General features: G+C 39.5%; 1 protein-coding gene across 1 annotated transcript; it reads left to right on the top strand.

The window, feature by feature from the left end:
• Positions 1-1,614: 1,614 nt before the first annotated feature.
• On the top strand, positions 1,615-13,365 carry stk33 (serine/threonine kinase 33). Its single transcript, XM_061276918.1, has 14 exons — positions 1,615-1,718; positions 6,644-6,748; positions 7,183-7,296; positions 7,549-7,653; positions 7,751-7,889; positions 8,279-8,361; positions 9,391-9,478; positions 9,665-9,740; positions 10,185-10,297; positions 10,436-10,521; positions 10,607-10,679; positions 11,681-11,823; positions 12,314-12,397; positions 12,818-13,365. The coding sequence occupies exons 1-14, from the start codon at positions 1,668-1,670 to the stop codon at positions 12,944-12,946; spliced, it is 1,389 nt and encodes a 462-aa protein (XP_061132902.1). The 5' UTR covers positions 1,615-1,667; the 3' UTR covers positions 12,947-13,365.
• Positions 13,366-14,447: the final 1,082 nt, after the last annotated feature.

Here is a 14,447-nt window from a genome sequence, read left to right as displayed (position 1 = left end):
TGCATCCATCCATGTTAGCTTTGCCACTTGCTATGCGGCCGGAGCTGTGGACCGCTCCACAACACCAAAACCAGCAAATATAGTGTAGCTGAGACAAAATGCTCTAGAAATCAGGATTCATCCACTTACGATTTGGACCGTTGTGGTCTCCGTCTCCTTGGCCGTCCATTTTATCTAAGAGGAATCAAACACTGGATTCAGTAAGCAAGTAAAACATCAAATAAGACTGATACTTATACAAACGCAAAGTCAATAAGCCCTCATGCACAAGTTTGCCCACCGCATTATGTGTAGTCCCCTACATGTACCTTCAGCTCAGCAGATTGCTCAATTAGATGACTTCAGACTGCAGTCGGAGGTAATTTGGTACGGGTTTCCAAATTGTGGCATTTTAAAAACATGAACTTTTAATTATCGCCCCACAACTGAATCTGAACATGGTTCAATATAACGCATTGTATTATACTAATACAGTGGAGACATAAATGCTCAGTGACATCACACAATCTTTGTAAGCATGGAATCAAAATGCTTTGATTAAAGCATATTGGGACAGCACACATGATGTCATCATCATGATGATAAAATTCTATGAGTCATTTTTTTCACATGGGGTAGTCATTCAATAACAACAGCTACAATAACATTGACATGGCACAACCTAGTGAGTCTAACTTCCTAAATTCATGTACCAGGATGACATTTGACCCTAGAAACTTAAAGTATAATACATTATGTGTAGGCTGCAAAATGACTAGAGAAAAATGCACAAACTTCATGCGCTGGCCTTATAAAAATTGTTATTATTATATACTTTTGATGGGGGTGGAGAAATGGAACCAACATTGAACTGAAAAGCAATACTGGGGGCGTAGTAAACTTCCAAGGTAACGGCTAATCTGATATTGACAATCCTATTCTTTTAATAATGTAGCTGTTGTGACTGTCACTCAAATCGGAAAATAGTAATAATGTTGATTGAAAAGCAAGAGATGATTGCATTGGGGTATTGGAACAACATGAACACGTCTCTATCCAGCCAGTTTTATATCATATATATATATAATAACAACCATGCAATTTCCATTTCTATGGACAATTTAGTTTCATCTTTTTTTTGTGGGGGGCGGGTCATCTTAATGTGTAGTATTCATGGTTTTGAAATGAGGAAGCTGTTTGAAACACGGGCTTAACATGCTAACCAGAGCTCAGATTCAAACCCAGAACCTCAGGACTGTGAGGCAGATGTGCCAACCTTGAAATCACAATGCTCCAGAAAAAAAACCCGGAAATTATTTATTGAGTGATTTGTTTTCCCAATTGTGCCACGTTATCAAAATGTCATTGAATATAACTGACATTAAATTATATATTTTTTTAATTTGTGCTTAAATAGCCTGTGAGTAATTTTGTCACCTCTATCAAAATGCTTTTAATTGACATAAATCCAATGACCAAACAAGCCGAGAAAAAGGCATTTAATTGAACACCTGCAGGAGCAATTGTATCCGCGGGAGGGCGACAACTGACCGGGACAAAAGTAAAGATGGATGTGGTTCTAATGGATGTGATTTCTTGTAGTAACACACATGACCTCGTCGGGACGCTGTAAACCGTGTCTTGAGACGGGCTAAACTCAACAGTTTTCGTCCCTCTTCCCTTACCGTATGCTGTCGACTTCTCGTTTGAAGTCTCTCCAAAATGAAAACTCCCACAAGGTAAGGTGCGTTTATCGGATCTTTTAGAATTACCCACTGCCACTTTTGTCATCTTTTTAGATCAATATTTGTGTAAATGCGTGTTTTGGGGGCACTGCAAAAGCTTCCATAGCAAGCGTTTGTTCTGCTTCACAGTCGTTGCCATGACGACGTTTCCCAGCGAACGCACCCGTTAGGAAATCCGATCAAATTGTGTATTCTCTTTCGGCTGTTGTTAAAAGGTTAAAAATGTCTGCAAACTGTGCGATTAACGTTGCTCTATGGAGTTTTACGTGTTTTCGCTGTGGTACATGAGGGGCTAGTCAGTTTGAATGATTTTTAATAAAAGCTCCAAGTTGTTGCTGCTGTGCGGTCGACTTGATCTAGAAATGTGCTGACTTCTCTGGCTTGTCATTGCAATGGAATTGGACTTGTTTCTGCCACTGCCCACATTTCTCCAGACGTCTGCCCGCGTTGCGTCCCAAAGGCTGAGGGCACAGATTGGCTTTAACCGGGATTAAACCAATGAGGAAAAAAAAAATGAATTTGTTGGCCCTTATCTCCCAGCAACATGTGGAGGGCTCTGAGCAAATGGCACAAGTTGATCTTTCGCTTCCCTTTTGGCAAAGCGTGTTTTTATGCCAGATGACACTTAGCAAACAAGGCCACTAGAAACAGGGAATTCTTAGGGGGCGGGGGTCAGGGTGGTGATGTCTATTCATTTTCTTAGCATTGTGGGCAAGTGGTGTCTAAAAGTCAAGTCAAAACATGAGTTAGGCTTTGACGTTATAATGGCATCTAAAAATTCTTCAAAGAAAAGGCTTGAAACTGTTTATTCCCATTCCTACTAAAGGTTTATCAATCTAAATCAAGATTTACACGTGTGTATGTAAAATAAGCAAAAAACATGAGGAAACAATACAAGGAAGCATAGATGAGCTAGCGAATAACATCAGTGTCATATTATAAAATAATCATTTAAGCAACAGATATTTGAACACCCAGGGTGGAGAAACATCTAGACCAGGGGTTTCAAACTCTTTTTTTTTCATGGGCCGCATTGTAGTCATAGCTTCTTTCGGATTGCCATTATGACTGTCAACCCAAATAAATGTATGAGCACCTCATTATATACAGTAAAAGCTACAAAACAAACAAATAACTCGTTTTCAAATCAGACAACTAAAAACTGGTCAAATATAAAAAAAAAAAAAAGATATTAAAAGTGAAGACAATTTGCAATTCTAGTAATGACACACGAATTTGCTGCACAATTTGTCTTTGCGGCCTCATAAAGTGATGTGGTGGGCCGTATCTGGCCCCCGGGCCTTGAGTTTGACACCTGTGACTTACCTTATATATGGTATAACGTTATAGACTGCTATTATTCCATAACCTTTTTGTTGCAAAAAAAATTAAATCCATTGAATTTGCACCGTTGTATTGCATTGGAGTAATTTGACTCTGCTGGTGTACCTAATGAAGTGTCCACTACATTTTCCTCAGTGATGTGTTCTGCGCTTCGGCGCGACGTCCTCGCTGTATCAGATTTAGACGGCAAGCTTTGATAATCTGCCTGCATGATATTAGGTTTCACCTCATCACTTGGTGACGAAGATGAGTGCTATATTTGCATTCTAAACATGCAATTTCTTGCCTCATCAGGTAATGTAATTCCACGCTTCATTAGGACTGTGAAGTTTATCATTTGTCATCAAAGCCAAGCTGTCAATAAATGATTAAGTTCCACATTTGAAAAATGTAACTTTTGGTCTCTAGCAAAATTGATTGAGCTTACACGTTAATTGCAGTTCGGAAGAGAGACTTTGTTTGATGTCGCTGTATTTTAGTGGCTGCTTTTTTACAGCCAAAGTGCTGCTTGAGCCAAATGTGTTCAGCTATTAAAGAAAACAAACCTCCAGAGAGTCTGTGCAATAATTAAGTGTTAGCTCAATAACGTGACTGAGATTGAATTGCAGTTGGTGTGGCCGGTACAAGACTGAAGTTTCATTTCCATATGCCAGATGGGATCAGAGATATGCCAGAGATTGATCTGCCTGTTTTTTTGTTTTTTTTATTAGACCAAGATAAAACATTTCAAAACTTTTCCCACTGTAATTCCTAAATATTTAGCATTAACACTAAAGATTGACCATATTTTGGAGGGTGTTCAAAATTTAATGACGAAAAGAAATACTATTTGTGACCATTAAATATTCTAATTTTATTATATATTATACATTTATTCACATTCATTCATTCATTCATTCATTCATTCATTCATTCATTCATTCATTCATTCATTCATTCATTCATTCATTCATTCATTCATTCATTCAAAGATATGCATTCACTACAGCCTACCAATTGTGACAACACTCGAAAAATTTGTTAGAAAAAAGATAAGCATAGTTGATCAGGAAGGGAACTCAATCACGGCTAACCTTTGTAACTTCATGATCTGTTTGTGCCACTGTATGCTTTGACCAAAATGTGGTAACCAAGCACAGTGCTTTTTTGAAGCCATTTAGAATATAAATAAGCAGAAATTGCTCTCTGCCGCGATGATGGAGAAAGTATGGACTTGACTTGAATGAAGTATAGGTTCTAATTACTTCCTGCTGAAACTGGAGCGGAGACGGAGCTCAGTCAAAGTCTGCTTGGCACAACACTGATGTTTGCTCTTCGCTTCTGTTTTTCCTGCAAGGGAACAAATATAATTACTGTAGTTTTTTCTTCTCTGTTACTTTTGGGTCAGTTTTGGCCAGTACGACTATCAACATTTATAACAAAGCATTGAAACTAACTTTAACACTCTTTTTAATCCTATAAAATCGGGTTGAGACACAACAGGCCCAGGAATGCTGCAAGCAAAAAAGAAAAGTGGAACCAAAGCTTAAAAAACATAAAATGCTTCCACTGCGTCATTCCTGCATTTTCCACGTTTGCCCCTGTCGGCCACCATAGGACATGGTCCCTAGCCCCAACTAGTAGTGGAGGTTCATCAAGTGCTAAAATTTTACAAATAAAGAGATAACTGTGACAATATAAATAAGGACAAAAGTAACAAGAAATTGTCTTAGCTAGTCATCAGGTAATTCAATTTGTCTTCATTCATTTTGGGAATTAATTAATATAATTTCGTGGAAACAATCTCAACATTTTGGTTGTACTTGTAGGTCAGCACAGAAAGCTTGCTGGCCCTTTCTGCTCAACACTAAATCAATGGTAAATAGTTTGTCATTTCACATCTTGAACTAAATTTGACCCAACAAATGTTTTTAAATATATATTTTCTAGTTTTGTTGCACAATAACAAATATTAAAATTCTAAAAACGTCAAAGTCAGCTGGTATGTTCGATTTAGTCGGTCGCTGCACCGCCCTGATGTATTTCATGAAGGGCAAAACAATCACAAAAGCAGTTTGTTGACGCAACCTGCTTATGATGTCATGTCCGTCTTTCTCTCGCGCTTTTTTAAAAATTCTTATTTATTCATTTTGCTCGCATCTCATCTTCTCGTCAGAAGACAAGACAATTTCAGCACATTGCTTCCTCATGTAGATCACGGCTCTTTTAAGCCGACCCAAAGCTGCCTCTGCTCGGGAGGGAAGCGCCTTTCCCAGACCCGTATTGCCTGGCCAAGAAATGTGAAACATGCCAACATTTTGGCGTTCTCCTGTTGGGGTTGTTGTTTTAGAGGAAAGTCGAGCTGGAATAAGACTGGTAGGTGGATTCGTCCTTGTAACAAATCATCTTTTTGTCACCTGATGGATGGGATTATTATTGTCGTTTGGATGCAGATGCTTTTGGATTAGAGCACCATTCTATATATATTTTTCCTGATGGTGTCGTTTTAATCAGACAATTTACTCCCCTTTGTTGAGAATCTGGGTCTAAAAGAGCTTATGTCTGTAGTGACATCGGAAGTACCCAGAACCAGAACCTGCCTCCTCTTATCTTTCACCTCCCCTTGATACACTCATTACATACATCTACCTTCCACAAATAAGATATGATTGTGGTGATTGCAATTTCCAAAGGCTGTCACAATCATTTTGATGTGAAAATAGACAGGAGATAATGGAAAAGACAGGCCTGTTATTAGAGCCCTGTCAGGGCTAAAATGATGCACCAGAGTGAAGAGGTTAAAGACACAGCTTCCTTGTTAATAATTAATTGCTGTGCGTGTGGTGGATCCACTTCATTGCGCCCAGTCATCACTTGATAATTGCTTTACATTTAATTTGGCTACAGAGACTGTTTTTCAAGGTGGTTAAATTGCGCTTGAAGTTAATATGGGCTCAGACAGAGACAGCAGTTTGGTCATAGACGAGTGATTAAAAAATGACAAGCTACACTAAAGGTATTAAGTGTGAGATTGAGTCAGAGTTACTCATTTAATTAACATAGCTAACACAAGAATGTCGCTTGAGATGATAAAAAAAAAACTGTAAAAGTAAACCTGCATAAGTTACATGCATAGGGGCGAACAGTTCCTTTTTTTTTATAGCAGGTTAGTCAACAAATTGGATAATGGGTAATCATCTACCCATCAAGATCTATTGTAGAAATTAAATTAACACCATGGAGGAGTTTTTCTGAAATATGTCAGAGAAAAATGGTTTTGTCGACTTCAGAATTCATGGTTGCCATCATGAATGCATTCTCAATAAAAATTTTGCGTGTATTGGATTCTCAAAAGATGCTTAAAGCTGGTGTGTCCTGAGTTGTGTAACGCATCTAATAAATAACTAGTAACTAGTAACTAGTAAATGATGGAATTCTGGACTTTTGTCTTCTATGTTTTGGTCTGAAACACAAATATCTTCAGTATACAACAAAAAACAATCCCACTGATCTTTTCAGTTACGTTTGTAATTGCAACCAAGCAGTTATTATTGATCAATTATGACAAATATAACAACCCTTTTTTTTGTCTCTAGATGGCAGAAGCAGCATTTAGTACCTTAGGAAAAAACACAGGGACCAAGGGCATCTGTGAGAGGGATGTGCCTCACATTCGTCTGATTGGGGATGGCGACGTGGAGGTAAAGTGGGAATTTTCTTTCTCAGTCACAGTCACAGACTTTTTACATCTGCAATACAGACCATATGTATCAAAAGTTCATTTTGTGGCAGTATACAGTAGCTCAAATACACAAAGCACTAGTGACTAGCCTTGCGTGCACACAGATAATGAGTGAGTTAATTAGACCTGAGATTGAAACCAAATGCAGAGGCAAACTCATCATTTGTCATTTGAATAGAAATTACTATATTCTGTAGTTCCACTGATTGAGGGGGGAGAAAAACAGTACGTTGTCAGCATCTTAAATTGAGACAATACACAACACAATTCTGGTTAATGATTTATCCGAAATGAACCTTAATTCCAAGACATAATCTCATTAAAAGTCCTTTGCTATCTTTGACCTGTTTGAGGTTAAACATTAGATATGTTGATGTTTTTTCATCCCTAAAGGATATCTACATATTTGGAAAGAAATTGGGCCACGGAACTTATGGGGTGGTGTATGAGGCAACACATATTAGGACACAGACCAAGTGGGCCATCAAGACGGTTTGCAAGGCAGAGGTGAGTTTTTATAAATACTTTTTTGAATAAAACGTTTAATCCAGTAATCCTGCAGTATGTGAGAACTCAATGAATTTATCAAACTCAGCATCGTCTTATAGTGTCCCATACCTTTGCCTCATTTTGATAATGTACACTTGAGCCTACTACGCTACTGTTTTTTTAATTTATTTTTTATCGCTTTGGGAGAAAAAACAAGATCCCATTTTAATGTTACTGTGTTATTTTATTTTTTTATTTTTTTTGTTTTAGCCGGGAAGTACAAAGATCAAGATGCTGGAGCAAGAAATAAAAATACTCAAGCAAGTGAACCACCCTCACATATTACGTCTGGTGGAGATCTACGAAACAGCTCAGGTAGGCCTCGCCGTCATTCACATTTATTATCGTGTACGGGCACGTTCAGGTATATTTACACTTTGGGTGCTGAGGTGTATCCATGCGTCTTCCCTAGATGACATATCTGATCACCGAGCTGTGTGTGGGGGGTGAGTTGAAGCAGGTGTTGCACCAAAAACAGTTCTTTCCTGAGGAGGAGGCAAGACACATCATCGGCTGCTTAGCTGACGCCATCACCTACCTTCACAAAAAAAGTACCACCTTTCTCTATATTGTTACTTTGAAAGCAATGCACCTCTTCTTAAGCGTTGATATAAAGCTTTGTGACACCCCAGTGCTTGGATTCTTAAAGACGAACAGCAAACAACAACCCCCTTGAAAACAAACATTGCATTTAATTACATTTGGATGTGCCTCGAGACCAAATTGCTACCGGCTGGACGTGGGCTTTTCTGAACAGCAAATCCAACTGCGCTCTACAAATACTAACGATGTTGTATTCACGTGTCAAGAGACTCCCTTTAGTTGAGTGTGGTCCCATTTGGTTTGTTGACCTCAATGGCCACTCACTCTTGTTAGGTTGTAGTGCGTTTAGGTCAGCAAGGTATAGTGCATGTAATAATAGGCTTCTTTTTATTTGCAGATATCATGCATCGGGATTTGAAACTTGAGAACATTTTGGTGAAAAATTCTCTTGATGACTACAAAGGCAAGCTTGACATTAAGGTAAGGTAACAATTATTCCAAAACTTTACATCAAAGTTTCTGTCTCCTCCTGTGACATTGGGGTGCACCCACCATTCCCACTATATTTAGCAATAACTACATCTCATTAGGACAGCCCCCCTCTGGTCTCAAACACCTGAACAAACGTAAAGTAGCAGTGACTTAAAACAAACTACCAGCTCAGCTCAGCATGTTGTGTATTCATAACAAGCCAGCTTTGCAATATGTGCCGTGCAGGTTGAAAGGGAGCTTGGCTACATTACTTTTCTAAGCAGATCCAATTTGGGAGTCAAACTTGTTATCCGTGTGTACTTGAGTCGCATGCTCCGATTTGTGAACGTAACAAACACAGTAAATAAATGGCTTCAACGGGGATCTTTTTTGACGACACACAATATTTAAGTGATTTGTATATAAAGTTCTGAGGCTACGGGTCTCTGTTGTTGCTGCTGTTTAATTTTGCACCTTCTTGGACACCTTGTAGCTGAGGTATGGTCAGTGATTTGGTTATTTATACCGTTTCTCACTCATGGTTTGACTTGAGACGAGTATAGTATCTTGGTAGCTCGTGTGTATCAATTTTTGAACGACTTTCAGGAGGATAAATCCCTAATCAATATTTCAGAGCAAGGTGGTTTTTTTTGTTATACACCATTGTTTTTTGGGATAAAACCATCTACCATCAAACTATGTGATATCCTAATTACCGTAATTTTCGGACTATAAATCGCACCGGAGTATAAATCGCACCAGCCATAAAATGCCCCAAAAAGTGAAAAAAACCATATATATGTATATAAGTCGCTCCTGCGTATAAATGGCCCCCCCACCAAAACTATGAAAAAAACCGCGACTTATAGTCCGAAAATTACGGTATCCAGAATCATTCTTATGCACTTTTACTTTTTGACTGTTTCCATACCAGCAGTGGCACGTTTCTGTGAGAAATTATGCAAGTTTGGTTGACTACACAATGCAAGTTTCCTTTGGAATAATGAGATGGTCACTTGCTTTTTTTTCTCCAACCAGGTTGCAGACTTCGGATTATCGGTGAAAACCTTGGGTGTTGGAAGTGAAAGCATTCTGTCAGACGTTTGTGGGACACCCGTGTACATGGGTAGGTATGACAATTGTATCCCCTCATCGAGATGATGGTCATGACGATAGCAAGGGTGGTATGAGCTGCGGTGTGTCGTCGGCTTTCTTTGATTCTCCCGCCGGGGGGCCTTTGCTGGAACTTAATTAGCTTGGGTTGCAAATGTGACATTGTCATTTTCACATGATTCCACGTTTCTAATTATAGCTCCTGAAATGATAAGCCAACGTGGTTACACACACTGGTGTGATATGTGGAGCGTAGGAGTCATTATGTATATTTTGTAAGTATACACTTCCTGTTATGCATACTCAGGCCAAATTTGGAATTAAGCCCTGGTAGACATCCCTGCTGTGGCATCTTGATTTCTTTTCTCTCAACCCTTTTGTTTTTTGTTTAGGACATGCATGCACTCATGGCCGACAACGAGGCGCATAAAAAGTAGCGTTGCACATTATTCATGCTACAGGCAATGTTGCAATGGTGCAGTTGACTAGAATGCCATGTGTGGATATCCAGTAGAATGGTGCTAAAGACGGGAACTTTTCTATTTTCTTGTGTCATTTCCATGATGGAGATATCCGCGCAATTAATCAAAACAGTCTTCAATCCGCAAATTGTTTTGAGTATGAACAATCATGAGCTTAACTGTATCCACATGTATAAACTATTCATGCACCCTGAGACTATCCATGAATCCATGAGCCTCATCTGTGTCCTCCAACAGGCTGTGTGGGGAGCCTCCATTTGTATCCAAATCAAAAGAAAACCGACTTAAGGAGATTAGAACAATAGGAGTCCAATTTTCTTCAGCCATCTGGGACACAGTCAGTGATGCAGGTGACATTTTATCGCAAATGTCATTTTCAAAATACCCACAAGCTAAATGTACAATACATTGGGCTTAAAATAAGGAAACATTTGTGTCATTGACAAAAGACATGACAAATGCTCCGAATGACTTGACTTTGTCAACAGCAAAAACGGTAGTGACGTGCCTCCTGAAAGAAAACCCCGCTTACCGCATGTCAGCTAATCAGTTACGAGACAACCCGTGGGTTACAGTAAGAAACCCGCCTCTTGTCAATGCATTCCCAAAGCACCCAAGTGAATGGAACAAGGAGCACTCACTGGGTGTTTTGTTTACAGGGTGACACCAACACACCCGCGATGCCTCTCAATGCGCTGGAGATGATGCACAACTTCCATGAACAGGAGAAGAGTAAGAACTTTTAACTCTTAAGTAAATCAAAAATATCCATTGCAAATCCTTTTCAAATTTGGGAATATTATTTGGAGATTATCGCCGGCTCTTTGTGAAAAAAAATGAATAATGATTGAAATTACTTTTGGATAATTTTTTTTATATATCAAAACATTGGCATTTGAGCAGGGGTGTGCAAACTTTTTCTTTACATTACATTGTGAAGCGTTTTTAAGAGGAATCACCCTCCAAATATTTCAAGCAGCCAAACAAGGGATATGGAAAAAGGAGTTAAATGTGCTGTTTGAAATAAGAGCCCAAGCTGTGCAACCTTATCAATGCAAAAGTGAAGGAATCCAATAAATTGCACATTTCAGGAAAAGACTCTGTGCAAATAGACTGAGGAGGGGGGGGGTAAGAACAGAGTCAATAGTTTGGAATAGTACATGTGGATTGTGCTGGTTAGCTTGTATAAGGGTTGACCAGACAGACGTTCTCTCTTCTGCTTCTGTTAAAATGTGATAAGAAACCTGCAGCTGTCTCTCTTCCACGTACGTTCAGCTTTGTGGCACTCGTGTTTAGCTGCATGATTTCTGTCTTTAACCAAGGCTCAGGTGTGACTTTTGACTGCACGCTTTTTTAATGGAGCTACCAAATTCATGATAGTACGGCAGCACGAGTGGAACCAAGAGCTTAGTTCCTCTGTGTTTGAAGAAGGAATACGCAACCCATCGAAAACCTCAGAGAACGGACTGAAAGAGTCAATGAAAGAGTCAAAATCTCCCACTAAAAGCGTCAAAAATAGTCATTCAAAAAGTTATTACTTCCATTGAAGCGTTGAAAACCAAAAATAAATTGAAAGCAACAGGAGGATCGCCACACACACACACACACACACACACACACGCACGCACGCACACGCGCACACACACACACACACACACACACACACACACACACACACACACACACACCATCTTGCCAGTTTCAAGACCTTGTTCTGCTGCTGCCCATGACAGGTACACAGGAGCCAAACAAAACCCTGGACCCCTTCCTTGTTCCCAGGGCAGCTTCACCAGTGTCACCAGAGCGCCAAAGCAATGGTTTGAACCATGATGATCTCTGCGCCTTTTTCTGCTCACCCTCCACATCCAACAAACTGGTACTTGACTTCATTCACTAGACCCGAATATGCATTTCCTCACTGGCGATCTGTATGGCGCTCATGTAAACATTCTCATTCTATTAAAAAAGGATTTGCGTTCCAGTCGGGAGTATACATATTTTACATTCTGATGATAAAGGACGCTGTGCTTAGCAGTTCCAATTCGTAAACATAATTTGTCACTTTCCCACTGCCGAAAAGTACATAACCAGATAAAGTTGAAGTTTCCTCTGAAAGTGGAAATACTACGCGAGAGGACAAACTTTATTCGGGTTCACTTAAAGCATATGTCTATTTGTCTCTACATAGGCGTATGCACTAAACTACCAAAGCAAATTTCATACAAGAGTTTGTGCAGTGTAGAAGCTGGATGAATACGGGTAAATGTTGAAAAACTTGGTAAAACAGTGTTAAATCTTATATTTTAGTTTTTAATATGAATTGTTTTTAATTTATGGTTGCCATCTTTTTTTGTTACCTTTTTTAGCCCAAAGAGACCAAAGAGGGCTGCGGCCATCAACAGGACAAGGAGAAAATGATTGCCGGGACACTTAAGACCAAAATACCACACGTATGTTGTCACTTGTCTTTTTCAGCTCCGCTGTCATCAGCATTACTTAGGTGCAAAGATAGTCAAGCATGATCAGCTAGTCTGGCCAAGGCCGTTTTCAAGCAACGGTCAGAATCAGTCAGCCGTGCTACATTGCATCCATGTGTACCAGAGACAGATTTTCTAACCTATTTTATTCATGCTGAGGTTTGTTTCTCCCCAACAATATAAAAGATCTCATTAAATTTTTTTAACCATGTTACAGGAGGATTGAAGCAGTCTCCATGTTGCAGACTTTTGTTTTCACCGCTAGATGGTGCCAAAATAGCCTTTCACCGATAAGCACTACAGACAGGACCTTGTTGCTGTTTTATTCCCCTTTGAAATGAATATGATGGACAATTGTGTTATGTAATATGAATATGAATCTGATTCCTGCAGCCTGGCGTGAAACCCCACCCAAGTTCACGTTCGCGCAAGTCTCAATGCAAGACAAACGTCAACTCACCGAAGAAAACAGCCTCCCATGAAAACGGACAGAGATCTCCTCCATCTCCTTTAAAAGTATGACTGACTGTCAAAACAAGACTAAAGGCACAAAGATGCCTCACGGGACAAAGAAGGACCTCAAAAACTAGATTTAGTGTTTGATGAAGAAAAGATTTGAAAGAGATTTCCTATATTTAATAATAAGGTCTTAGCAGGGAAGTGAAAAAATAGTGCAATGTGACAGTAATGAGTAGAGACTGGTGATGACAGTGACAAATAAATAGTACTATGCACTCAGTGGACACTTTATTAAGTACACCTGCTCAAATTCTGCCTTTGTTGCAAAGATTAAAATGTTCTGTTTTGAAAATGTCACTTTAATGTTACTATTGTTGTTTGTACAGGACATTTTATCTCATACTAAGAGCTGTAAACATTTCAGGTATACCTAATGATGTGGCCGGTGTGTGCACTTTATAACTCCCGGTATGAATCCAGAATCTCTCCTCTCCTGTCTTGATTTTGCCAAAGGACCTCGGTCTGTGGGACAGAGCAGATTGACTGCGCAAATGTTTACTTTTTCACCACCAGCTGTTGCCCGGGCTGCCCGAACAATACACGCTCTCTGAAGGTATTCAAACACACTTTGCACATACACAGAAAATATACATCAATGGTGGCATTTCAAATTCTTCATTATAAAGCAGCAAAGCCCATTTATTAGAAATGTGTTGATATTATGGAAGTAGGGAAATGATTACAAAATGAGTAGATATGACTGTTAATGGCCGCTATATCCAACTCTGTGCCGTCTGTTGTCATGTACATATTGAGGGACGTGATGATGGAGTTCTGCTAGTTGAGTTATTTTCACCATATAGTGCCTTTGAGACCTATTTCAGTCTGGTGGTTCAATGGCAGTGCTATACTGTACCAAATTTTCAGCCCCTTTCTTTCCCTCTCAAAGCAAGGCCACTCTCGTTAGTTGAGGTCAAAGTTCGCCATCGCTACCTCTATCTATAGACTTTAGAGCAACTTTTTGTGTAGCGGATATGATTTGCTTATCTCATGGTAGTGCCAAAATGTTGAACAATTTCACTTTTATTACGTCAAAAGAAATAATAGTTTTCTAAGCTATATTCGCCCAGTTATTCAGATACTGAATGGAGATGATACCCCAACACTACAGCGGGCAATGAGGATTTTCCTTCTGACGCTGTGACCTCTCAATTCCAAATACAGCGACTGCTCCCACTCAGTGTCAAAACAGAAAGACTGTCACACAGGCTGGTTCTGCTCTGTGTGAATACAGAGGATTGGGACCGGAGGGCACCACGACTCTAATCTTGTTTGGAGGCCATTGAATGCAGCCGCAGCTACTTTGAGGGCGCTTCCATTCAAGCACAGTTTTTTCACGCCGTAGAGAGAATAATCCCTCGCATAGATACAACATTAAAGTAGCCAAGCAGAACACACAGAGGCTGAATTTCAAATCCGCCCATTTGCATCTTGAAAGTGAATGAGTGCCAGGAACGGGGCCTTTTTTTCCCCGTGTTCAAAAACAAGCTGCTTGTCGTCTTTT

This window comes from Syngnathus typhle, linkage group LG4 (assembly GCF_033458585.1).
Source record: "Syngnathus typhle isolate RoL2023-S1 ecotype Sweden linkage group LG4, RoL_Styp_1.0, whole genome shotgun sequence".
Lineage (NCBI taxonomy): Eukaryota > Metazoa > Chordata > Actinopteri > Syngnathiformes > Syngnathidae > Syngnathus > Syngnathus typhle.
Note: the sequence above shows the minus strand (reverse complement) of the source record. Positions and strands in the feature narration are given on the sequence as shown.